Source organism: Solanum pennellii, chromosome 6, assembly GCF_001406875.1.
Source record: "Solanum pennellii chromosome 6, SPENNV200".
In the NCBI taxonomy this organism is placed as follows: domain Eukaryota; kingdom Viridiplantae; phylum Streptophyta; class Magnoliopsida; order Solanales; family Solanaceae; genus Solanum; species Solanum pennellii.
Window position 1 is genome coordinate 3,074,884 of NC_028642.1, and position 25,870 is coordinate 3,100,753.

General features: G+C 31.3%; 3 protein-coding genes across 5 annotated transcripts in view; 2 read left to right on the forward strand and 1 right to left on the reverse strand.

The window, feature by feature from the left end:
• Window positions 1-588: 588 nt before the first annotated feature.
• Window positions 589-5,370, reverse strand: LOC107022059 (U1 small nuclear ribonucleoprotein C-like). 2 transcript variants are annotated; one of them, XM_015222781.2, is made up of 6 exons: window positions 5,222-5,370; window positions 4,301-4,335; window positions 4,171-4,213; window positions 2,903-2,944; window positions 2,585-2,834; window positions 589-1,111 (listed from the first exon to the last, which is right to left on the reverse strand). In XM_015222781.2, exons 2-6 carry the CDS (start codon window positions 4,306-4,308, stop codon window positions 861-863), a joined length of 594 nt encoding a protein of 197 aa, XP_015078267.1. In that variant the 5' UTR covers window positions 4,309-4,335; window positions 5,222-5,370; the 3' UTR covers window positions 589-860. The 2 variants fall into 2 exon arrangements, with proteins under 2 accessions (XP_015078267.1, XP_015078268.1); XM_015222782.2 differs by lacking the exon at window positions 5,222-5,370 and adding an exon at window positions 4,919-5,000.
• A 5,476-nt stretch (window positions 5,371-10,846) lies between these two features.
• LOC107022048 (gibberellin receptor GID1B-like) lies at window positions 10,847-14,017 on the forward strand. The gene is made up of 2 exons (XM_015222769.2): window positions 10,847-11,221; window positions 12,708-14,017. The coding sequence occupies exons 1-2, from the start codon at window positions 11,183-11,185 to the stop codon at window positions 13,704-13,706; spliced, it is 1,038 nt and encodes a 345-aa protein (XP_015078255.1). The 5' UTR covers window positions 10,847-11,182; the 3' UTR covers window positions 13,707-14,017.
• Window positions 14,018-19,572: 5,555 nt separating this feature from the next.
• The window catches only part of LOC107022037 (LEC14B protein-like), a 9,763-nt gene continuing 3,465 nt past the window's right edge, over window positions 19,573-25,870 (forward strand). For both annotated transcript variants that reach the window (XM_015222749.2, XM_027917761.1), the window contains exons 1-6: window positions 19,573-19,691; window positions 21,706-22,225; window positions 22,632-22,751; window positions 24,373-24,450; window positions 25,302-25,469; window positions 25,545-25,622. In XM_015222749.2, the coding sequence (XP_015078235.1) occupies window positions 21,794-22,225; window positions 22,632-22,751; window positions 24,373-24,450; window positions 25,302-25,469; window positions 25,545-25,622 (876 nt within the window). In that variant the 5' untranslated portion in view covers window positions 19,573-19,691; window positions 21,706-21,793. The remainder of the gene's footprint in view (window positions 19,692-21,705; window positions 22,226-22,631; window positions 22,752-24,372; window positions 24,451-25,301; window positions 25,470-25,544; window positions 25,623-25,870) is intronic.

Sequence of the window (25,870 nt, forward strand, 5' to 3'; positions counted from 1 at the left end):
TATGACTAGAAATTTACTTTGGAGAATTACAACTTTTTATGTATAGTTCTACAGGGTACAGACATTTTCATAAAACTTTAGGAGGAAGAAAATAAATTTTCGACAAAAAAAACTACTTGTAATGCAACATTGAGATCAATATCATAACAACAAAAAGTATTAGGAATTATTTGATTTGAATACAAATTATGATTAGATGAGTTATTTTGAAATTAATATAATGAGATAAGCTATGTTAAATATTATTTCTCATTGAGTGACTGATTTGTTGTATTCAAATTAATATGTATTGCATAAACTTTATGAAAAAGTATTCTTCGTGAATGTGAAGAGTGATGTATAAGAAGAGTTCAAAGAAATAAATTTGTCATTTACTTATTTTATTTCGAAATAATCATCCCAAGATTTACTATACCACCCAAAAGGGAGGAATAACTTATCCGGTTAGTCATTACTATTTATTAATTCCGAAATAAATTATCTTGGACTTGCCTACCAAACAACAAATTAAGTAGCACTATAATTTAATCCCATGACTAATTGATGTTATCCTTCTCACTAAACAACCCCTAAGGGGTTGTCTATGGCTTTAGACTTCAAAATAGTTTCACTGAACTAAATAAATACCATACAAACATTTCAAAGGTACAATCAATGTTGCTTAGCCAAAAACCTTCCCTGAGTAAATGAATTTGTCTCTCTTCCCTGACCAGTTTCTTTCCCAGAAATAAACCTCACATCTAATCATATCATGGATTTCTAGCACTTAACATCACAACAAAGAAAATAAAACATGCTGAAGCCAAGATCAAGAATAGCTTCAGGACAGTAGCATCTGGATTTTATGTACATAGACTGGCCTATTGGTTAGAGTCGGCAGCTTGAGCGTTGGTACTGGAATTATCACCTCCTCCGTTTGTTGGCACAGTGGTACTTCCTTGATACACGGGAGGTGGTGCAAACATTGGAGGGGCGCCAGTAGGAGCAGGCATTCCCATACTTCCTGGAACTGCACTTGGTGGACCGGCAGGTCTTTGCATATTATTGACTTGACCAGGCATAGGAGCACCAGGAGGTGCCAGCATCTGAGGCATTGGTGGAGGTGCATAACCTGGAACCATTGAAAGACACACTCTAGTTTTTAAAGGTCTATAATCCAAATACTATAATTAGGGTGCAAACTTCCAAAAACTACAGCATGACACGATTTCTCTCTGACATTCAAACAAGAATACAAAATGGCTTGAGAAACAAATACGTAGATAGCATCATATGCAACTTCAAATTATTATGAGCTAAAGGGAGTTCAACTGCATTAGTGAATTTTATGCTTTAAAGGGAAATGTCAAACAAAACTAGCTTGTACATCCTCCAAAACAATGTGCGGTAGTTGCAGAATACAAATTATCACATCACGCTCACATAGAGGTTGGCTGTTAAGATAGGTTGACAGTTTGCAGAAAAATAGTCAAATATCAATGAATCATCCAAAGATGCAGAGGTTTCATATAGACAACCCCCACCACCACCACACACACACAAACAAACACACACAACTAATTAAGGACTGAAATTTAGTTGATTAATGTATCCCACAATGCATTCCAGAAACTAGGCTATTGGAACGCTCAAAGCTGGATGCAAAAGCATAGTAACTAATTTCATTTCTTGACGAACCAATTGGAGTTGTTCAAAACTCGTGATAGTCTCACAGATGAAACTTGTATTCTTTCACCACATGTCCTTGATTCCCACTCAAAGGGAACATTAAATATTTTATGGTGATCTACGGCTTTTATAGATTTTAACAAATCCTCAATGATTTGAACCCTTGAGACTAGACAACCGTTGTTTCCTAACAGATCTATTGCCAAATTGTTCTTTTCTTTTCCCTTTATTTGATAAGACCTATTGCCAAATTTTTTTGATCAATTATTTAGGACTCAATCCTAAGCTAATCAGTATCGGTTATACAAATCCTCTATATCTATTCCGCGCTATTGAGTGTGTTCATTCTAATAATAGTAAACAGATATGTCATTTCAATGATGGGATAAACCTACTTGATCAAAATATAGAGCAGCTGATGAGAATTCAATCTACATCTTCTGAAAAGGAACTCTAATGCCAAGTTCACATAAAAAAATTTCAAACTACATAACAAGATCCATTTTGAATAGCAAATAGTGATAACACAGGGATTTACCCCTTCCTATGGGAGCTTATTTGTTGTAAAATCTTTGAACCTACATATGTACACAAACAGACAATCTAGGAGTCAACCAGAGGAGGGTATAGGTTCTAAATTCTAATTTTTGTAAGTTACTGGGTTCTAAATTAATAATTTGTATAACTTTTAACTAAATAGAGAGTTTCAACTAAAGCTACTGGGTTCAGTTGAAACCGCACCCAACACTCTCCCTCCGCCGCTGATGTCAACTAAAAAACAAAAATAAGATTGGAAATCCTTGCATAGTCGACAATCATCTTCAAGGTTTGGTGGAGGACCTCATACAAAACAACTACCTTCAAGAGGTATATAAAAGAACAAGGCACTCATAAGAGTTCACAATGCTACTGATACCTGGAAGACCGGGCATGGGCCTAGGAAGCACCGGAGGCCGCATACCAGGGACCCATTGGGCACCAGCTGGCATTTGAGGGTTGCCGGGCATCTGCATTGGAGGAGTTGGAAGACCAGGAAGACCAGGCCTTAGCTGAGGAAAAGGAAGGCCAACTGGTCTAAAGGCCCCTAGATGTTCCTTGACTTTTTGATCAATTAGACTTTGATTCAGTTGTGCCTCAAATTGTTGATAATAAGTTCGAACGTTTCCCTGAAAGTATAATTTGTGAGACTTGTTCAAAGTGATAAGCCTAATCTCAGAGGAAATGGAAATAATACCTTGTGTTTGTACCCTGCATTATGCTGCTTTCTAACAGAAGGCTGAAAATAGCAAGACAGTACTGTTGTCAATTGCAGGTACAGCATAATGGATTTTAACACATAACTATTGTTTTTTTCTGAAAAGCTCCAACGAGGAGTCATGGACACAAGAAACCTGCAATCAACTCAAATGTACTTCTACAAAAGGATTACAGTTAGGATAGGTTAGTGTATTCTTTAAACCTTTCCAAGAAATGCTTTTATTCCATAGTTTGGTTGCTCGGAATGTTCTCCTAAGAGAATTTCTCAACTCTTCTTATCTCAATTCACTTGTTTCAACCAATATGTAAACACTATTATCAACCTTTCAACAAAAACAACTATGAGTGCACTTAAAGGCAGTGTCAGCTATATGGATCATCACTGACCATGTCACACCATTTAAGCTCATTTCAGGCCAATATGATACAAAAAAATAAATTTAAAAAATAAAAATTACTAAAAGTTCTCTGTAATTTTCTACTGGAACATAATCTGTTAAGACTAAAACACACCTAGAAAGTATAGGACTTGAGTAATCCTACTAGCATGACATATTGCCAACTAATAGATATCATCTATATAAGATATTTTTTCCATCCATTATGTCCTAATTTCAGTAACCCTACATGGATTCTAAGAGATAGTACGTTTTCCAGGCACTGTTATCTATTGTCAACCTTTAATATTGGAAGTTATGCAATCCAACATAATCTAGCAGGACGTGAGTTGAGATACATGAGGCCTCAGGTTCAAATCCCAGCGAAGACAAAAATACTAGGTGATTTCTTTCATTTGTCCAAGCATTGGTGGATGGAGTTACCTGATACTTATGTTGTGCTAGTGTTAGATCTCATCCAGACACTTAACAATCTTCAGGTTAAACTTTCTCAAAGAAAATACTACAGGTGAATAAAATCTTACATAGAAGGCACCATAAAGATTAAGTGATTAAAGAACTTAATGTTATGTCTGACCTAATTAAGCTCACTTAGCAAATCAAGTGCACGGGGGGGACAAACGCAACTAAGCCTTGAGCTAGGATTTCAATTTTATGGGTTCTGCAATTTAGAAACAACTATTTAATGATTTTAAACACAAAAACATTGTTTGAACAAAAGCTATTGGGTCTGGCCAAACTCGTACTCGAGCTTCTAGACCGAGTGCCCAATCCAATATCCAACAACGCATACAAAATTCCTGCGTTGAAATCAGAGATTCTTGAAAGATGATTTGAGGTAACTTACAGAATCATGTGTCAAGTAAGTATCACAGTAGTCACAGTAATACCTGAGGAGGAGAAAGAGGGTGAGAATCAATTGGGGAAAATGGAAGAAATTTTACAAAATATAATCAAATTCATTGGATTAAACATACCGAGGCATTCTGTATAAACAAAAGAGTAGAACACCCTGCAAGAAAAAAAAATGAAACTCTTGAAAACCCCAACAACAACAACAAGATACAATCTTACCCCTACCTTGAGAGGTATCAAGGTTGTTTCCGATAGACCCTCCGCTTAGGGAAAAGCAGTTCAAAATAGAAATAACGGAAGTGAATAACCCCCGACAAAATACTAAAGAAACTATGACAAAGCAGTCTAAAAAAGGAACAGTAGCTACAACAAAATAATACAATAACAGAATTACGAGAAACAACACATATTAACAGACATCAAAGGACCAGAAACTACAAGAGCAATAAAACAACTAACTAGTCTGGAATAAAAAACAAGACAACACGCAACAATGTACTAACCTTCTATCCTAATCCATGCCCACCATAACCTCCTAGTTTGAGCAAAGTTTTTTTCTTTCGATTGTAAATATTTCCCTTGGTAATACAAATACATCCACTTACCCAAATTTCAAAAAAGAACTATCAAATTTGCAACAGTTACAAACTTAACTCCATCTTGATCATCTGAAATATTTAATTATACAACTCAAAATTGACACTTCAACCCATAAATTAAGCACAAATAGCAAATATTACCTAGTTTACTTTCCTCTTTCTTTTTGGTCAGTGGCCACGGGAAGCTCAACCCTAAAGCTACTAAAGCAATGGCAGGCTTCCAAAGAAGCAAAAAAAAACCCCAAATTTAGTTACGAAAACATATAGAAAGAAACAAATTAGAGCAAACTCCTACACACAAACTCGTACAGATTAACAACAACTATTCCTTCAGTTTCCATGGCAAACAATCAAATTCTCATATGCCAAAAATAGAGTATGATTTACAAAGGCGGCTCAACCCTAACCCTAAAAATCCCCCCAAATTCAGTTACGAAAACATACCGAAGATGAACAAATTCCAGCAAAAGCACTGAGCTACACTACACATACATATAAGAGAATCAGATCTGATGAATTAAAACAAAATACACGAATATTAAAAAAAAATCGCTCTTTTTTTATTGTCATGTATACTATAAATATTTGTTTCAAAATATGTGTTTACTATACTCAACGAAAATTTTATTTTACTAGTGATATTAAATATTATATATGATCTAACATATTTTTTTAAAAATTAAATTTAATAAAGTTAAAGGATAATATAGTTATAATTTCTATTATTTATTTATAATATATAGTAAGAGTTATACCAAGTTAATTATAAATAACTATTGAATATAAGTTATCAAAAAAAGAAATGGAGGGAGTATTCATTTAAATATTTTTTAATAGTTTGTTGTTAGTTTCTTACTATTATTATGTACATATTTCTAAAATTTTGTTGTTGATGTAATTATATTTAAAAATTATATATAATTAAGTTCGTAGTTATTTTTTATTTCTTAATTTGTCTAATTTATTTTAATTTGAATTAGTTAATATTAGTTTTGTAAGATATATTGTCTTCAATTCTTTAAAATGTTTTGAACTCAAACTAATTAAATTATTTTTAAAAAAAATTTGATTTTAGATCACTCATTTTTGAGTTGTCTGTGTCACCAAATCATCGGTTAACTACAATTCAAATTTTGAACTAGTTAAAATTTATTATATGAATCTATAATCTTTCCCTTCATTTCAGGCTAATGATTATAAAATATTGTGATTAAAAAAAATTATAGCAAATCTTAAATGACATTTAACAAATGTAATTGGAGCAAATACAAAGAGAATTTTAAATTAAATTTCAATTTTGTAGGAATATATATTATAATATGAGTCGAAATAATAACAAGAAATTTTTTAGTAGAATATCTTCACAATTTCTGAAGAGTGGTTCACTAATAGATTGAGGGATAAGTCATTCGACTTATTCACATTCAAATCATGAATGTTTGAAATTCATATTATGCAAGGAGACATTACTTTTGCTCATTCGAGTTGAAGGGTGATATAAGACGGTCTTTCCATCCCCCCCCCCCCTTTTCAATAAATAAGTCTCGCAGGGCCCTTTCTAATAAGGATGAAAATGAAATAATCTGATTTTTACGATAAATTCAGTCCGATGGTTGTTCTCCATTAATGTCAAGGAACTAGGGGCTCTTTATTTCATCTTTGGTGTCATTGCTGGAGTAATGGACACATGCTTCTCACTAGTGATTCGTATGGAATTAGCATGACCCAACGATCAAATTTGGCTCAAGTAGATGCTCGTTTTCTTATATGAATCTTTTGTCTCCGACTATTGGTTATGTCAATTTCGTAACAACGCAAGATATGCTTATTGGACTCTATGTATTAACGGGCGAAAATCATCGAGGTACTTATTTAAATAGATATAATCCATGTAATCGCAAAAACTATCCAAATTAAAAAAGAAGTGACAATAGTTACTATAAGTATAAATCCATAGACATAACAAATTAAAGCCTTTTTCTCGCCGAATCTAGGAGTAAAATGAGAGAAAAATAAGGAACTTACAAACTTGAATTCAAGGATCACCTTAGAAAATAGATTATCGGAGAAAGAAAATGAAGCGGAGCTATAATCAAAAGAGAAGCTAATTTTTCTGTTTATAAGTTGAGCCCTAAAAAGAGCTAAAGTTCCATTTACGGACATATTATGAATATTCAAGTTTGTCCATAAAATAACAAAAGTATCTCTTTAACTTCTTAAATCTTTATAAAACTTCGATTGTTAAATTTAATCAAACTACATTTTAATCTTGTGACATATGTATTTCTTGAATACCTTTTGCTATTTGATTTGAATTTTTTCCACACATTAAGAAAATTACTTAGATCAGATAAAGAATTTCCTTAGATTTAATTATAAGACTATAAAAAATGATTTGATCTTGTGACCTGTGTAATTTTTATATACATCTCGCCACTTGATTAGAATTTTTCCACGTATCAAAAAGATTACTTAAGTTTAATAAAAATAAATTTGTTGTTATTTAAAATTTTATACGATATAACAAAAGAAAAATGATATACACTTTAATGGCATTTAAGTATATTGTAGCGTGCATTTCATATTAAACTACATGTGCTTTATAATCACAAAAATTGAGAGAGGAATAAATGATGTGATTTATAATAAGTGATCTTAAAAGATTATTTTTATATATAAAAAAAAGTGAACACTTTTGATAAACCATAGAGAATAACATAAATATTCAATTGTTTAGTGGTAATAGAAATATTTTCATCATAAAAAGATGTGATACAACAGATAGCTCTATTCCTTTCTTAATTAGAATTTTGATTTCGATTTTAATATTAAAAAAATGAGTAAAGATACTTTATCAAATGCATTTTTGAACATCGCTTATCGAATGCATTTTGAACATCGTGTATCTAAATTAACTGAACTTGAATAAATATAAGAAAAAACTAAAAAGTGAAAATATTGTTTAAAATTATGTGTAGACAAAAGACAAAACTATAAAGAGAGGGTGTGTGATACATAGAGGATTTTTTCTTGTTCATATTCATTGTACGTAGCTTTGTCCACAAGAACAAGCAACTTCTTTTTTTTCTTGGAAGGTTAGATACATTCAACCAAAATGCCAAAGCTATTTCTTTACTATTTTTTCTATCCCACAAACAATAAATTTAATTATTTAGTGAGTCAAAACATTTTTAAAAAAAAATTATAACGATAATAATATATTCGGTATGACATTATAAGTGAAGTCTTAGAAAGATCGACTGCATTTATATTTTATCTTTAATTTAAAAAGGTAGAGAAATTGTTAAATAAGAACCTCGATCCAGTGAAAAAAGACAACTGAAAAAAATAGTGTAATGATCAAATTTATAATAAATTTAATTTAATTATAGTAATGCGACATCTGATATCAAATATAAATAAATGCCAAACGAATCTACTTATCTTTTTATTTGTTTGGTTGTTTGTATTCATAGTATGAAATAAAAATAAAATGGAAGAATAACGTCAAAGAATATATGGTTGCTTCCACTTTTCATCTTTTTGTTTTTATTTTTTCTTTCATAGTGTGAAACCAAAATATTGGAAGAATATAATGCATTCAGTTATTCGTTAATTAAATAAGTAAAAAGATTTTGTTTAAAATTATGCATAATATTAAAGGAAAATCGTATATATAATTATATTTACCTCGACTTGTGTAATTTATTACTGATTCAAATTTAAAATTAATGCAAAACCAAGATTTATGTCTATAAATATAGGCTACTTTTACCTTATATTTTTAAAAATATGCAACATGTTTTCAAACTTTATCTCTAAATACAAAATATTTCTTTTCAACTTTTTTGAAAATTTTGATTAAATAAAAAGGATATTATAATGTATTTAAATTAAATTATAATGTGTCATATGAAATCATCATTTCACACCTTGTTATTATAATATTTATTATATAGTAGTATAAAGCCACAAGAAATCCAATGTATATCCCAAGAAGGTGCATGGAAAAAGACAAAAAAATAATAATCTATATAATAAGGACATGACAAAATGACAAAATTTATAATAAAAAAAAAACAGATGGAGAGAAGAGAAGAAAAGGGATATCACTTGTACTTATTGTGTATTTATGTGGTGGTGGAAAATAGAAATACATGTGTTTAATAATTATTGGTAGTATATTAATAGTATTATTTAGTTTTAATGCATATTGAAGACTAAAATGTAATTAGTCAAAATTAGAAAGATTATTAATGATATACTCCTTGCTTTATTATTTTAATTTATGGAACTTTATTTGATTAAACCATGTAATTTAAGAAGAAAACAAAGACTTTTAGAAATTACAATTTAAAATAAGTTATATAAATTTAATTTATCGAGAACAAAATGAAAATTTTAAAATTAAAATAATTTGTAAATATAAAAATTTAAAGTGAATGACAAAAATTTAGATAATACGCTTAACAAGAAGCAATATTCAATTGATAAAATTGGAGAAATTTAAAAAAAATCCAAATTAATTTGCTTATATCTCAATTCTTAACTATTCTCTGAAATATTTATTTTTTCACAACAGGAATAACTCTGTCTATCAAAATTTAAGCACGTAAAAAAAAATTACTATTGAATATTTTTGTCTTCTCTTCCGTATTTCAAATCGTCACTTCTAAAATTTACATTCGTAATCACTAAATTGTTTTCTTATAAAAATATATCACGTAAATTAAAAAAAAAACAGCAAATAACACACTCTAATTTCTTACTCGAATAATATATATATATACACTCATCAAATAGAATAAATTATCAAATATTTTTTCGTCTATTATAATTTGACTATCATTAACGTTCCTACTTAATCATCATCATTTAATTTCTTCAATTTTGAACCATTTTTGTGCATATATACTATAATCAATCAACTTACATCATATATACATGCACGTTCCATAATTGTTTGGCAGCAAAAGTCAAGCTTTAAACAAACGATAAAATTATTTTTGATTAATTATAAGTCATAAATTTAAATCGTCAAAATAATTATTGATATTTATATTTAAATAAGTTATATAGTGATATACCTTTTCTTAAAATTTGACCTCTTTCTTTTTTTCAGACGAAAAATACGAATTTATCAAATTTAATAACTATGACTTAAATATTATGTTAATAATAATTATTTAATACAGGAAAAACTCATATTATTAATCATATATACTTATAATGTACTAATAATAGATACTATTAATAATTACGATTAGATAAATAAAAAAAAATTCTTCAATCGATAAGAATATTAAGAACCCTAAAGTAAGGTCTATATTAGTCTCTTTTTTTCATGAAAAAAGGAATGGTCAGGGTCAAGCTTTATCAACTTTTTTTTTTTAAAGATTAAAAAGGACAGATTTTTGAAGATAAAAAAAAAGAGGAAAAGAAAAATACATTTTAGATTATAATAATAATTTACACCACCAAAAAACTACCAGTATAAATAAATTTACTTTATTATTTTTTTTATTTTAATTTATTTTAAAATATTTTTATAGCTTAAATTAAAAATATACAAAATCTACTAAAATGATCTTTAATTTTACGAGAATGAGATGCTATATTACAAATAACTAAAATAAATAAATTTGAGAGAACATAAATTAACTTGATATGAAAATTTGATTTTATTCTTTTTATTTATAAATTATATATCATTTTACAAATGCATGATCATATTAGTAAAATGAGAAAAAATAATAATTTATTTTTAGTATTTTCTTATAACTTATTTGGCGATTTTTTTTCTTTGTATTTATTCTAACATTGTTATATAGTTACATGATATCTGTTATCAATAAAAATATGATCTAATTAATACTCGTAAAATTAATCGAGATGATTCAAATTGATATCGAAAAAAAAGGTTGGGTCCCATTGAACTGTTTATTTCGGCCGCCTGCTTTTGTCGTCTCTTTCATTTTTTTCTTCCACCATTTTTGTCCCTTTGTGCTTGACCCCTTCTCTCTCTCTCTCTTCATCTTGTTCCTTTGTCTTTTTCTTCTCTTTTCATCCATCTCTATCTCTATTTTAAGCTTTAAATTTTACTTTCTTTCTATATTTTTTTCCTCTTCATCTTCTTCTTCTTCTTCTTCTCTATATCCTCTTTTGTCTTATTTATTTTTTTACTCTGTTCTTGTTTCAGAAACTGTCTTTTCTTCTTTTCTGATTGAAACCCAAAAACTAGGAATCAATAAAATCAGTATATAAATATACCCTTTTGTCTAATTAACAGTCAAACTGTCTACTCTTGGTCAGTTTTCAGCAAATTATGATAGATAAAAAACTCATCTTTTTCAAGATTTGATTTTTTTTTTTGGGGTCTCTTTTTGTTTTGCTTGAGGAATAGTTATGGCTGGGAGTAATGAAATTAATGCTAATGAATCTAAGGTAACCCCTTTTTTTTTTATTTGTGTTAGTAGTTAAGTTTCTCAGTAAATTATGAGTGATAAAAGACTGATCTTTTTTCAAGATTTATTATTTTTTTTGCACCCTTTTTGTTTTGCTTGAGTAATAGTTATGGCTGGGGATAATGAAATTAATGCTTAATGAATTTAAAGTACCCCTTTTTTGTTTATTTGTGTTCTCCTTAATCTATAGTGAACTTTGTTAGTGGTATGATTTGTTGGGTTATTTTGGCTAATCAAGGATCATTTTACGGGAAATTTTAGTAGCTTAGTTGATTGGTTATCGGAATGTTTACGGCTGTGTTCAACCCCCACCTTATTATCCCCTTCCCTACCACCAAGGAAAAAGGGATCAAATTTTGCTTTTTCAAGATTTGTTTTTTTTTTCTTCTTTTTTTGAGTAATAGTCATGGCTCTCACTAATGAAATTAATGACCCTTTTTACCAATTTGTGTTCTCCTTAATCTGTAGTAAACGTTGTTAGTTTTTAGCTAATCAAGGGATCAATTTGCTTGTTAATCCATGGTTTTGTAATCTATTGTAGGGGTTTGACTTTAGGTGTCTTAATTGAGTTTTTTTTAGAGTAAAGATTGAATCTTTTACCATTAGTTTCTGGATTTGACCTCTGTTTATGCAATATGATATGGCATAATCATATATAGGGGTTTGACTTTTTAGGTGTTTAAAGAAAAACATCAGTTTCTTCAGAAATCAATACTATGATTTAGAGAGTTTGACTTTCTGTGTGAATTTTTTCTTCTTTGAGAAACCAAAGTTTGATTTGGTATAAAGGCTGAATCTTTACTATTGATTTCAGGATTTGAGGTCTACTTATGTATGCATATGATTTGTCATGCTTTGTTTGATTTTTTTAGCTTAGTCTCATAATCTGATATAGAGGTTTGACTTTAGGTATGTAAGAAAAACTGAGTTTTTGCTGAACCCAAAATCTGTTTCATAATCTGTTATAGGGATTACTTAATGTGTGTGATAAGGTTTTTGAGAAACCAGACCCTGAGTTCACTATTCTCTCCTTCAAGTTTCGCTTCACGAGAGTCAAATTGACTAATCTTCGAAGCTAGAGTGAATCAGATTAATTTTGATACTGTAAATTTAAAATTTTGATGTCGAAAACTATATGAAAAATACTACAAGTAATCCTTCTCTAATTAATATGATGAAAAAATAAATCTTAAAGTCCATGCAGTTTCACTCTCGAGAAGCCAAACGTGACAAGTTAAAGTGAACAGAGGGGTACTAACTTTATGATATGAGCTTTGTGAATGTGTGTGCATAGTCATACATGTGTTTCTTTTGCCATGTTTATACTGATTTAGCCTCCTTTGTGAAATCATAAAAATCATTTGGCTATCATCAATCTGCTTCTAGTGTCATGAGGAGATGTCTATTATAGGTCATACTGTCGGTAGATCTTTTGTAATAATTGTGCATTATATCTCCTTTGGCAGAGGGTGGTTCCACTTAATACATGGATCCTTATATCCAATTTCAAGCTTTCTTACAACATGCTTCGTCGTCCTGATGGCACGTTTGATCGTGATTTAGCTGAGTTTATAGACCGGAAGGTCCCTACAAACTCGATTCCGGTTGATGGTGTTTATTCTTTTGATGTATTTGATCGTGTGACGAGTCTTCTTAATCGAATATATCGACCTGCTCCTGAAAATGAGGCTGATTGGGGTAAAATAGAGCTCGAGAAACCTCTGAGCACCATGGAAATAGTTCCTGTTATAATTTATTTCCACGGCGGAAGTTTTACTCATTCCTCAGCCAATAGTGCTATTTATGATACATTTTGTCGCCGCCTAGTTAAGATTTGCAAGGCTGTTGTTGTTTCTGTGAACTATAGACGATCTCCAGAACATCGATATCCTTGTGCATACGATGACGGATGGGCTGCTCTAAAATGGGTAAAATCAAGGACATGGCTTCAAAGTGGGAAGGACTCGAAAGTCCACGTCTATATGGCTGGCGATAGTTCAGGTGGTAATATTGCTCACCACGTTGCTGTAAGGGCTGCTGAAGCAGGTGTCGAAGTATTAGGTAATATACATCTTCATCCAATGTTTGGTGGGCAAAACAGGACAGAATCTGAGAAGAGATTAGACGGGAAATACTTTGTTACCGTACAAGACAGAGATTGGTACTGGAGGGCCTATCTACCCGAAGGGGAAGATAGAGATCATCCGGCATGTAACATATTTGGCTCGAGGAGTAGAAGCCTCAAAGGACTAAAGTTTCCAAAGAGTCTAGTAGTGGTGGCTGGTTTGGATCTTAGTCAGGATTGGCAATTGGCATATGTCGATGGTTTGAAGAACTCGGGGCATGAGGTAAATCTCTTGTATCTAAAACAGGCAACCATCGGTTTCTATTTCTTGCCAAACAACGATCATTTTCCTTGCCTCATGGAGGAGATAACCAACTTCATACATCCTAACTGTTCATAGATCAAGTTAACTTCAGCTATACATAACAAAAGCTTGACTCGTGTTATTTTCTTCTTCGTTTCTTTGTAGTCAATAGAATGTTGTTTTAGTTATATGATGTAGAATTACTTCACTCTTCGAGCGTTCAAACCTTCAATGCAAGGCTTGATCTTCTCGATTCTAAAGCCCGATTTAACGTGTTTTCTTAGGTGAAGTTAGCTCTCTTTCTGCCTGAGAATTGTGACTTGTGGAATTGTAATTTTCAGTATATGATGTTGTTGTCAACTTTGTATGTTGTGTTTGAGGAATATATATATATATATATATATAAAGATGTTTGTTCATTTTCATTGCATTTTTTTAAAGCTATGAGCCAGAATTTGATCTTCTTATCTTATTCTCATCAGCTTGGTGTTTACACCAATACAATACGAACGACTATTATTATAAATAGATTCTTATACATGAAGGGCACTTTTTGTCTTTACAGAGTTTAGTGCTTGCATTGCTAATATAAGGACTGTGAATAGAGTTATTCGATATCTCTACTAACAAAAATACTAAACAAACATTATCTCAATAATTGTAGTTTTTTTTTCTTGCATTTATGGAATGAGTCTTTTACAAGTTTTGTTGCTAACTACTTTTTTTCAAAAGGTCTAAACAATCCTAAGTTTAAACCAAATAAGGTAGTCTATACAAAAACAATGATTTGACATGTAATGTTTTTCTTATGCAAAAAGGCTAAAGAATCAATGTCTACATCTTCCACTTCTTTTTAATATCATCCACAAAAAAAAGTTGTCTCCAAAATTTCAACTTATTCTGCTGTGAGTGGATATATTACTGTGATGGATGTTGATTTTTTTTTAACTTTTTTTTTTTGTTAATCTAAAAGGTTTTTATTTATTTATTTATTCACCTTTTTTTATCTTTCTAAAAAGCTTCTTTTTTTTTTTGGTATCCCACTATGGAATTTAAGTTCCTTGTAGTGTAGCTTAAAGGTGACAACCATCAATTGGGTTCCCCTTTATCCTATAAAAAAGTTAAAAGTAAGTTGATTTATTCGATCTGACACGAAATTTAAGAAAAATAAAAGATTTTGATTGAAAAAAGTAATTCAACCGACAGTAGTAATGAATGGTGATGATAGATAATGACCATTGATAATTATGATGGTTGATAATGACGAGTGATAATTATGATGAATGATTAATAGCAATAATGACGATTTGATAACGATAATCAACAACATATGGAGCTTATATCAAAGTATCACTAAATTGTCATAATTATACAAGTTAAAAGTGAAATTAGATTAATTAATTGTAATTAAGGGGGTGGGGGTGTTATAAAGACTGTCATTTTCAATTTTTTCATGTTCAACAAGTAAAAAATTTCAATATTTTCTATATAAAACACAGTTTCACGAATGACATTTCACATTAATTGTGTTTTCTCCACCATACACATTCTCTCATCTTTATTCCCATTCTCGCTCCGCGACACACTTTATCCTTCGTACTAAACACACCTTAAGGGGTCGTTTGATAGCTAATTTAAAGATAAATAATTTTACATAAAATAACATTACGTGTGATAGCTTATAAGAAAATAAGTTATTCATATTATAACTAAACTACATATTATTAATATTTATATAATTCTGACCGACTATCGAACCACTTTTTAAGTGAAAATAGATTTAATATAATGAACACATGTCACAATTTTGTGTATACCTTATAGTGGACCATATAAAGCCAATGCCAAAAGAGTATGTGTCCACCCAAGAAAAAAGAGATGGATGTAATTGTCAATTATATAATCATTGTAGCTGATTTGATATACTCCTTTGTCAGCTCATGCATCTTCTTTTGGATTTTGGGATATATACTAGAAATGATTTGACATTGACATTTTATCCCCCTTCATTCTATATACCATTCTAGTCGATCTCAATCGAGATGAATTCAAAATTTAAATTTTATTTTAATTTATATATGTGAATTTCACTTTTATCTAAATGTTTAAAATGATATCTTAGATAAATGTTTACTTTAAAAAATGTTCGAGCTTTGATGTATCAGGGTTCAAATAAACTTAAATTTAAATTTTTATCTTATGTATAGATTTTTTTCTCTCTTTCAAATAACTCCAGCTTCTTAAATATGATATGACAATATATACTTGCTTTTATGTGAAGTGATAGTACATAAATTAAATCGAAATAATTGATATAGGAAGATGGAGGGTTTACGTCGATGAAGGATTGTGTATTGAGATCAGGATCGTTAAAGACAACCATCACATGATTCATGTGATGAAGGTGATATGATCTTCGTTTACGATCAGAAGTATGATTTCAAGCTTCGTAATATAAATTTAAATTAATTAGAATTTTTAAGATAGATATTAAATTTCGAACGTAGATTTTTGAAAGATTTGTTGGGGGTAGGGGACCTATACCTAAGGATCTCATATACGTACTATTTTTTGTTGTTTTATGAATATTAGCAGCTGGATGCATGTTGTATTAATTTTTTTTTTAAATAAATAATATTGTGGGTAACTTGAAGGTGACAAAGCTCAAGTCCTTGTCATCAAATGGGCAATAATTTTTCATGTTTTTAATAATAAAAATAATAATGATAGTAACAACATCATTTTTGGACTTATTGTATTCTTTTTTTTTTAACAAAATAAATAAAATAAAACCCCACCACCAAGACAATAAATTTTGTCCTTATTATATTACTTGACAGCATCTTATTTTACTTTATATTATTTTGACTGTTTGAATTCAATTCATATAATATTAAAGCTCATGTAGTATCTCTCTTTTCTTGTTTTTCTTTTTTAATAATAAAAAAAAATAGACGATTCAAAAAGCTAAATATGAGTGAATAAATATATTTTATGATAAAAAAGATTTTATATTTAGGGTTCGCGCTCAAGACTACACTACTTTTCTTTTTAACAATCATATTTTCTTCTTTTTTGTTCGATGCAATCGGTGGTCTTTCGTAAACACATCTCTATCTTCTCTCCTTATATCCCACTTAGTGAGTATGTTGTTGTTGAGTTTAAGATTTTAAGTTAAGATTGTTGAATAAAATAAACTCAATATTTGACACTCGTATTCCAATTCAACTCAGTCTCACCTTAAAAATAAAGATGTTCTTTATGAAATGATTTTATGCTCAGAATTCGAATTTAAAATTTTCCATAAGAACAACTACTTCAAACTTTTTTAGTAGGTGCATGTATCTCATCTACCAATGATTCTATTCCTTGACTTCTACTCCATTTTTATAACCAATGGAATATAGGACTTGGTGATGAATTGACTAGTGGAAGTGATATAAAAACAATAATTAATTGACCATAACAAATAAAACAACTTTATAACTTACTTTTTGTGTTTAAATTTGATGGAATTCCATAAAATACAACTTTAGTGAAGTAATGTACATGAAATGATTCAACAAATAAAATCACATTTTATTTTAAAGTCTGACTAAATTAAATTTTTAATAGAAAATTTCACTTTAAAAAATATAAATCATTTTCAATAAAAAGTAATTATATGATGCTAAACCGCGAAATCAAGATTTTTAATAATCATTAAGATTAAGAACACTTACATAATTCACTCTTTTAATTCTTCTTTATTGATCTATCAAACATTAGTTCTATTTATCTAACTTATTTAATTTTGTTACAACAATAATCAAGTATATAGGTATTAACTAACATTTTATTGTCTTTTTAACTTGGTTTTTTCTGATATATATGATCTTTAATTTTGAATGTGTTCAAATAGATATTTAAATTTGTATAGAGTTGGACATATAAACACACGTGTTATACGTGACAATATACTTCAAATACATTCTAACTGATTTGTATATGTCCTGTAACACACATGTTCACTTGTTTAATTTTATACAAGTTTAAATGCTTACAGCGCACAACCATATAGTAAGAACTATTCAGTATACAAGTGTTTTGATTTGTATATATGTACTAATCATTTATGAATATGTATAAATAGGGTTAAATTGTTTTTGTATAATGCTATGGTTTACTTTGATTATATATACAAATAATGATATGGTTTACTTTGTATAATGCTTAACATTAGGCCTTCATTCAACCATTTTCAGAAGGTTATATGCAATGATGATTCATTCGCTTCGGACATTGAAACAAAAGGATATATCAGTTTGAAATTACTGGACACTTTGACGAACTACTTGAAAAGTATAAAACATTGATTAATGTATATATAATACAAATACATTAAAAAAATAAAAATTGTTAATTACCAGAATCAGATCCAAACGATGTCATGTATAATAAAGTATAGAATGGACATGGACGTCTATTCTTATGGGATCAGTAATGGTGGCTGGTCATCCACAATTGTTGATTGATGCAATATAATGCTTCTCATATGATTCAGACTTGGCTCAATATGATCCGATAACAATAATTATTTTCGAATTTGAATCAATCATAGGAACAATCTGTACTGGACATAATAGGTCCTCTTTAACATATGCAATAAAACTTCATGTTTTGAGAAAAAAAATACCCAAAAAAATAAACATAAACCAGCAATATATATACAAGCGAAAAAATAAATTAAAAAAACGATTTAGGTGGTTACCTGCAAAAGTGAAAATACAATTAGGAGGGAGAGAACAAAATTCAAAATAAAAGTGAGTGAGTGAATTTAGGAGAAAGTTAGGGAAACAGAGAGAAGAGAGATAAACTTTGATTTGTATAAATGTTTATACAACGGAAGAGAAGGTGATTTGATTCGATATACAAATAGTAGGTGGGTCCCTTATTTAATGGCAAAATTTCTAAAACTATATTAATTTAAAGTAATTAAATTAAACTATACCCATGCTGAATAATAACACAATAATATTTGTCATTCCACGTAATTTTCCCTAATTATTTCTATTTGGGCTTCCAAATTGTTGTCATTTTTCTATGGACCATCTATCAACTTCCAAATGATTTTTTGTTACATTGGCCCAAAGGTTGTAGCATGTAGGAAAAAGTTTAGAGCTAAAAGCTTTTCTATTCAAAATTGGCTTATAAGCCTTTAGGGGTGTTGAATCGGTGGATTGGATTAAATCTGAACGATGTTAGTGAAGCAAATTATTGAGTTAAGATTGTATTCATCAAAATTTATTTAGGTCAAAATGGATTGAGTCAAGATGAATTAGGACAACGAATAACTCAACTCAACGACCACCTCTATAGGCAATAATACATCCAAAACAACAAACTAAACCTACAAAAAAGAATGAAAATTTATTTTCTAAGCTTTGGTATTGGTACATGAAGATTCAAAAACTTGAACCAATAAACATGGTTTAGTCAAAGGCAACAAATTAAAAACTTGTTAATTAAATAGGAAAAAAAGGAAATGACATATGGTTCAAACAATATTTACTAGCTAGTCCTTTGAAATAAAATAAGATAAAAATTAAAATAAACAATTGAAATAGAGAAAAAGAAAAGCCCAAACTAACTTGTTATATACTTGTTAAAAGTATGGATCAATCTGGGTTAAACACAAAATTAATTTTTGAACAAATTCTTTCAAGTTAATTCGTTTTTGTGATGCATTTTTTCAAATTTTGATAGATTTTTTACAGTTTAGGGTTTAATATTTCTTATACTTCTGACTGAATTCAACTATGAGAGATATTATGAGTTTAATAAACATATAACAAAGCCTAAAAACATTCGTATTTAACAAATTTAAAAGGACTAAAACTGCTTAAAAATAATACTTTAGGGACTACTTTTGAACTTACTACCAGAAGTAAGGGATCATTTCTATCATTTTCTCAATATCTTTGTTAGGTGTTTGACATGTCCACCAAAAATCAAGAAAAAAAGAGAAATGAAGGAAGAGATAAGAGTAAACAAAAAGTGAAGAATTGGAAATTTTAAACAACTCCAAGATTTAGCAATCAGGTTTGTAAAGTTTTGATTTTTTTCAGTTTATTCACTTTTTCATATACATGCAAAATTTACAGAATTCATGATTTTCCCTTTTTGTCTGCTATGCTTAATTGCTTGTGAGAAGTCAGCTCTGATAGAGCTTCTATATAATCAAAATGTCTGTAGAAAGTGTTAATCTCATATGGGGTTTTGCTAATTTCACTTAGAATGGTGAAGTTGAAGTCAAAAAATTTGATTTTGAGCAAATTTACATAAATCTTGACTTGTTTTCATTTTTGAATAGCAAAGTTAAGATTTTGAGCTATGCCCCCCTCCCCCACCTAGTGACGGAACCAGTATTTTCACTAAGGAGGTTCAAAATACGAAGAAATGAACATATGAAGAAGCTGGAAGGATTCAGTGTACTATATATATATATAATGTAATTTTTCGGGGAAGGGAGTTTGGATGAACCCCTCGCTCCTACCTAGCTCCGCCCCTACCCCTACCCCTCATTATTGCTAATTCACAGAATTCTTGGTTTTCCTTTGTCTACTTTGTTCAGTTTCTTGTAAAAACATCAGTTTTAATGAAATTCATATGCCTAATACAGTCCCTTTATTATGATATACTTGTTGTATTATGTTGAGCTAAAGAAGGTATTTTTTTCTGGCTTCTAAGAAAATTTTGGATGTTAGACAATATGGTTTTCATTTAGAAGAGTTGAACTAAATATTTTGAGCTTAGAGCTATATCCCTTCATGATTGCATATTCACATTAGTTTCAGTTTATTCCTTTTGTTGGCTTTTCTCGATTGTTTTGTAAAAACATCAGCTTTATGAAACTATATGCCTAAGACGATCTCTATGTACTAGTATCTCTGCCAAATTATGTTAAGCTAAAGATGGTATTTTCCCATGTCTTAGAGAAGTTCACTTATAAACAATATTTCCTTCTCTTTTAGAATAGCAGAGTTCAGCTTAAACTTTTCGAGTTTGAACTATAAAGCCCTTTCAACAACAACTACAACATACCAAGTGTAATCCCATATGTGGGGTCTACAAAGAGTAGAATGTATACAAACCTTACCCCTACCTCGTGGAGGTATAGAGTGTTTCCGGAAGACCCTCGGCTCAAGTAACGGATATCAAAGCTAGGAGAAAAGAAACATACAAAATCAAAGAGGACATACTAAATTATAAGGAAAACATTGCATAGCATAGCAACAACCAAATAACTCGATAACTGAAGCACAAGAAACAACATGTAGTAACACGAATCGATGGACCGGGAACTAGGAGAATAATGCTACTTGTGATTGCAAATTCACATAAACCTTGGCTTACTATTTATCTGCTTTGTTCAATAGCTTGCAACATCAGCTTGGATGGAACTTATACATCAGCTTGGATGGAACTTATACACCCAATAAAATTTCTGTATATTAATATCTCTACTATTTTGTTGAGCTGAGGGTGGCAGTTTCTGCCTTCTAAACTCTAAAGAGAATTTGCATGTTATACGTGTAGGGTTTCATTCAGAATAGCAAACTTGAGCTAATTTTCTTAAATTAACTCCTCCTAAGAATTGCCAAATAGTTGTGTAGGATAGCAGTAGGTTGATGGCTAGTCAAAAACAGTCATAACAATTATGAATCTCTAGTATATTCTATTAAGAAGAATGAGTACGGACGATCCATAGAGCTGATCCGACTAGTTTGGGATTGAGGTGTTGTTGATTAATTTGTTGATGCTCCGCTGAAACATTTGTCATGGCTTCTTCATTTTATTTCCTTTTCTGTATTGCTTAGGACTATTTTTTCCCTTGAGCTGAGGGTCTATCAAAAATAACCTCTCTACCTCAAGGTAGGGGTAAGGTCCGTGTACACTCTACCCTCCCCAGCACCAGCTTTGTGGGATTACACTGGGTATGTTGTTGTTGGTCCTCTGAAGTGTGATGTTTATGGTTTCTAAATAGCGCAACATCATTTCCCATGTACACTGGTCTTGATCAATATATTCTGTGTGTTTCCACTATTTTTGGCAGGTTTAGCATGGGAGGAACTTGATTATGGATGATATGAAATTTCAAGGCGGCTCTCAGACAATCACCCTGCACTGTCTTACATGTGAAAATGTATTTTGATTTCTTACACCCAGAGTCCATTGAAGACATGGGGTATTCTCTAAGTAAGTTAGAAGTAGACACCGGACTCTTTGATGGTTCAAGTTCCAATCACGGGGTTGCTAGCAGTGTTCATCACGACAGACCAACAAATTATTTGGACCATGAAATTTCTCAACTTACTAAGCTTAGATCAGGACCCCATGAAAATCTCAGTAGAATCCTACCAGGGAAAAAGGAAGTTCCTGTGTCCGCATTCAAGATGTTAGCTGCTCGAGAAGCCAATATTTCCGGCAGAGGAAGGTTTTCGAAGGCAGATTGTTGTCATGTTCTAAGTAAATATTTGCCAGTTAGTGGTCCTTGGATTGTGGACCAGATGGAAACCAGAGCTTATGTATCACAATTTTCAGCAGATGGTTCCCTTTTTGTTGCTGCCTTTCAGGTACTAGCAGTAGTTTATATTGTATTTTTGTGGCATTGAGAAAATTAGGCATGACATGTGTCAGTATTACATTATTGTCTTTTAAGATTTCCATATCTAAGTCAGCTTCAAACAAAAAAAAAATACACTAGGTGATGTATTCCCATACGTCCTAGCCTTGGTGGACAGAATTACTTGGTCCCTGTTGCTAATGGAAGGTGCCAAGTATCCCGTGGAATTAGTCGAGGGGCGCGAAAGCTGGTGCAAACATCACGGTCATGAAAAAAACTTTTCCATATCGAATCAGAAGCCTTTTTTTTTTTTTATAATATGACATCCCAAAGTTCTCTGAAGACTACACTCTTAACAATGCATTAGACAGATTTGAGTTATGTTGCATTCTGATGCTTCTTCTTGTCTAAAACAGGGAAGTCATATTAGAATATACAATGTGGAAAGAGGGTGGAAAGTTCACAAGAATATTCATGCAAAAAGTTTGAGATGGACAGTTACTGATACATCTCTTTCTCCGGATCAACGTCACTTGGTGAGTTTCTATTTTACAGATATCAAGTTTGCAACTGCTAAATTTTGCTTTGGTTCAGGCTTCAGTTTTTCTCTTTTCGTAAGAGGCATAGTACAGGTAAAAACATGAGCTCATTGCTATGAGCATGCCATGTTACATACTCGTGTGTATTCTGTTTCTCCTAATTTGTGACATTTGAAGGGTTTAGTTAAAATATGTTCAAGAATGTCTTTGAAAAGAGGCATGTGGTTCAAATCCCAGCAGAGACGAAATCACTAAGGGATCTCATCCAATCTGTTCAAGCCTTTCCTGATACTTGTCCTGGTGGCAGGTAGTAGTAACCCCATGGAATTAATTGAGTTGCACGAAAGTTGGCCCGTACACCATAGTTATCAAAAAGATAAAAAAAGAGGCATGTGATCTGTTCAAAACTGCTGCTGATGGTCTAAAATTCTTTCAGATTTCTTTTTCTCTTGAAGATTTTATTATACTGGGGGATTAGGAAAGGGGGATACTGAGAATTGAACAGACACCTATTTTGTGGAGACTCCCACTGATATCTCTAGACCATAAGGATTGGTGGTTAAGTTCTTTCAGAGTCTTTACAGCTATTTTTGGTGTCTTTCAGAAAAGGTAAAAACAAATTATCTTTGTTGTTGAAGGAGCTTCATCACTGTTGTTATCTCAATCTGTTCTGGTGTTGCTAATTCTGCTATACATTTAGAATATAAGGCTATTTGAAATCGAGAGCATTACATGAAATTCATGGAACTCCAAAGTGAAACCAACTTTAAAAAATCTCAAGTTGCACATTAGATCGAAAGGTAGACCGGGACCACTGCAACATAAGCTGATAGCAAATGGACATTGACCATGACCAGTAACTTCTGACTAATAGAATCTAAGCTAAGATATTACTTCAACTAAAAGAATCTAAGTTAAGATATTACTTCTAGATTTGCATTACTAGGCGAGATAGGATTGAGAACGAAGATATTGGGCATAAGGTGGGAGAGGGTCTTAGTGTGAGCAAGATGAAGGAAGTGAGACTGAGATGTTCGGGCATGTGAAGACGAGATATCCAGATGCCCAAGTGCGGAGATGTGAGAGGTTGGCTATGGTGGGTTTGAGTAGAGGTAGAGCCTAGAGGTAGGACGGCATAGTATTTGGGAGAGGTGATTAGACAGGATCTGAAACACCTTGCTGAGGACGTAACCCTAGATTGGAGGATATGGAGGTCGAGGATCAGGGTAGAAGGTTAGTAGGTAGTTGCGCTGTCTAGTTTTTCTTATCAGTGGTAATAGTATTTTTTTTCCTCCTCCTATTTTCTTCTACTTCTTATTATTACCTGTTGTTTCCTTTACTTCGGCTATCATATTATTTGTTGATGCTACTAGTATTCTCTACTATGTTCTTCTTTCGTTCTTGTTTTATTATGCTTTACTTGAGCCGATGGTCTACTGGAAAAAGCCTCTCTACCCTCATTAGGTAGGGGTAAGGTTGCGTACACACCACCCTCCTGAGACCCCACTTGTTGGATTTTATTGGGTATGTTGTTGTTGTTGAAAATGATAAATTTACACTTTATCACAGAATATCTTTATGTTTGTGTTGTAGAGTAACTCTTGTGTTGCTTTTGCAGGTGTATGCTACTATGTCACCCATCGTACATATTGTAGACGTAGGATCTGCTGCCTCTGAATCTGTAGCCAACATCACAGTATGACTATCTATCTCTCTTTCTTTGGATTTCTTATCATCATATGCATAACAACTTCATGGGACTGCAATATCTAGTAGTTATCACTTAGAAGTATCATTTCTAAGCCCTTTTAGGCCTAGGAGCCGAAATCCACAGTTCTGTTCGTCTAGTGGATAATTATAACTCCAGCAAGGCAGCAGTAGTTGCACATCCCTGTGTTAAAGGTTTCAGTTATTTAAAGAATGACTCGTTTAATACTTGAGGCGCAGTTTAACCAAGTTTTGTATTTGACTTTGAAATGATACTCATTTTTTTACATCTCTCTTTATGAACTATTTAAAAAACTGGACTCAACTCTGAAAACAGGAACTAAGTCAAGTATGAAAGAACATCGTCTTCTTTTTCTGGAAATGGATTCCGAACAAGTAACTTATTTCAGAGAGTTTGACTTGTTATAAGATGTTGTTTGTACATTAAAGCTATTTGATATGAAGCTTTGTGTGGGTAATCTATCTTTTGATTAAAATTAACGCATTGAGTATTTATCCTATGGCATTAGTTCGCAAATGACAGTTCCCCAAAGCTGTGGGATTTAGATGAATTCAGACATACCTTACTTAATATCTTAGATCCTGTAAGTTAAGGAGCTTGCTGGAGTTTTGATTGCATTGTTTTATGCTACTGCCATTAATATTTGGCATAAAGATTAAGTCCAAAAAGGATTATTGGAAATTCGATGGGAGTAACATATGCAACTACCATGATTGCTGTCTGGGTTATATATTAGTCTGTTATAGTGGCAATTTAACACTTATTCACTATTATCTTTTTTTTTGATGAAAACTTAATGCTAGCTCACTTAAATGCAGGAAATTCATGATGGTTTGCTTTTGTCTACTGACAATGATGATTTTGGAATTTTCTCTGTGAAATTTTCTACTGAAGGTCGGGAAGTTGTTGCTGGAAGTAGTGATGATGCGATCTATGTTTATGATCTTGAAGCAAACAAACTCTCCCTTCGAATATCCGCACACAATGTATGAATATACTTATTATAGATGCGTTTCACAAATCTCTTTCTGTTGATGACCTGAAATAATTTTCTGTTGCAGTCTGATGTCAATTCTGTATGTTTTGCTGACGAAAGTGGCCATCTCATTTATTCAGGAAGTGATGACAATCTGTGTAAGGTGATCATCATCCTATCTTACTTTGGAAGAAATGCTTAAGAATCAAGGTCTCCTTCTGAAAGATGCTAATCGACGATACTTGTTGAATTAATGATAAATTGACAAAACAGAGGGGTAGTAATGGAATATAAAACTATGGGAAGAGTCATTCTTCATACTTCCTTTTGATGACATATTTAATCTCAGAAAGTATTTGCACTTACTCTTTTTTTGTCGATGGAAGAGCTAGGTTGTTTGGGGGGGGGGGG

Coding starts and splice junctions, on each gene's coding strand:
- LOC107022048 (XM_015222769.2), top strand. CDS start 11,183: ATGGCTGGGAGTAATGAAATTAATGCTAATGAATCTAAG. Junction 11,222..12,707: donor TTAATGCTAATGAATCTAAG/GTAACCCCTTTT, acceptor CTCCTTTGGCAG/AGGGTGGTTCCACTTAATAC.
- LOC107022059 (XM_015222781.2), bottom strand. Junction 2,835..2,902: donor ATGCAGGGTACAAACACAAG/GTATTATTTCCA, acceptor TTATACTTTCAG/GGAAACGTTCGAACTTATTA. Junction 1,112..2,584: donor GCCCATGCCCGGTCTTCCAG/GTATCAGTAGCA, acceptor CAATGGTTCCAG/GTTATGCACCTCCACCAATG.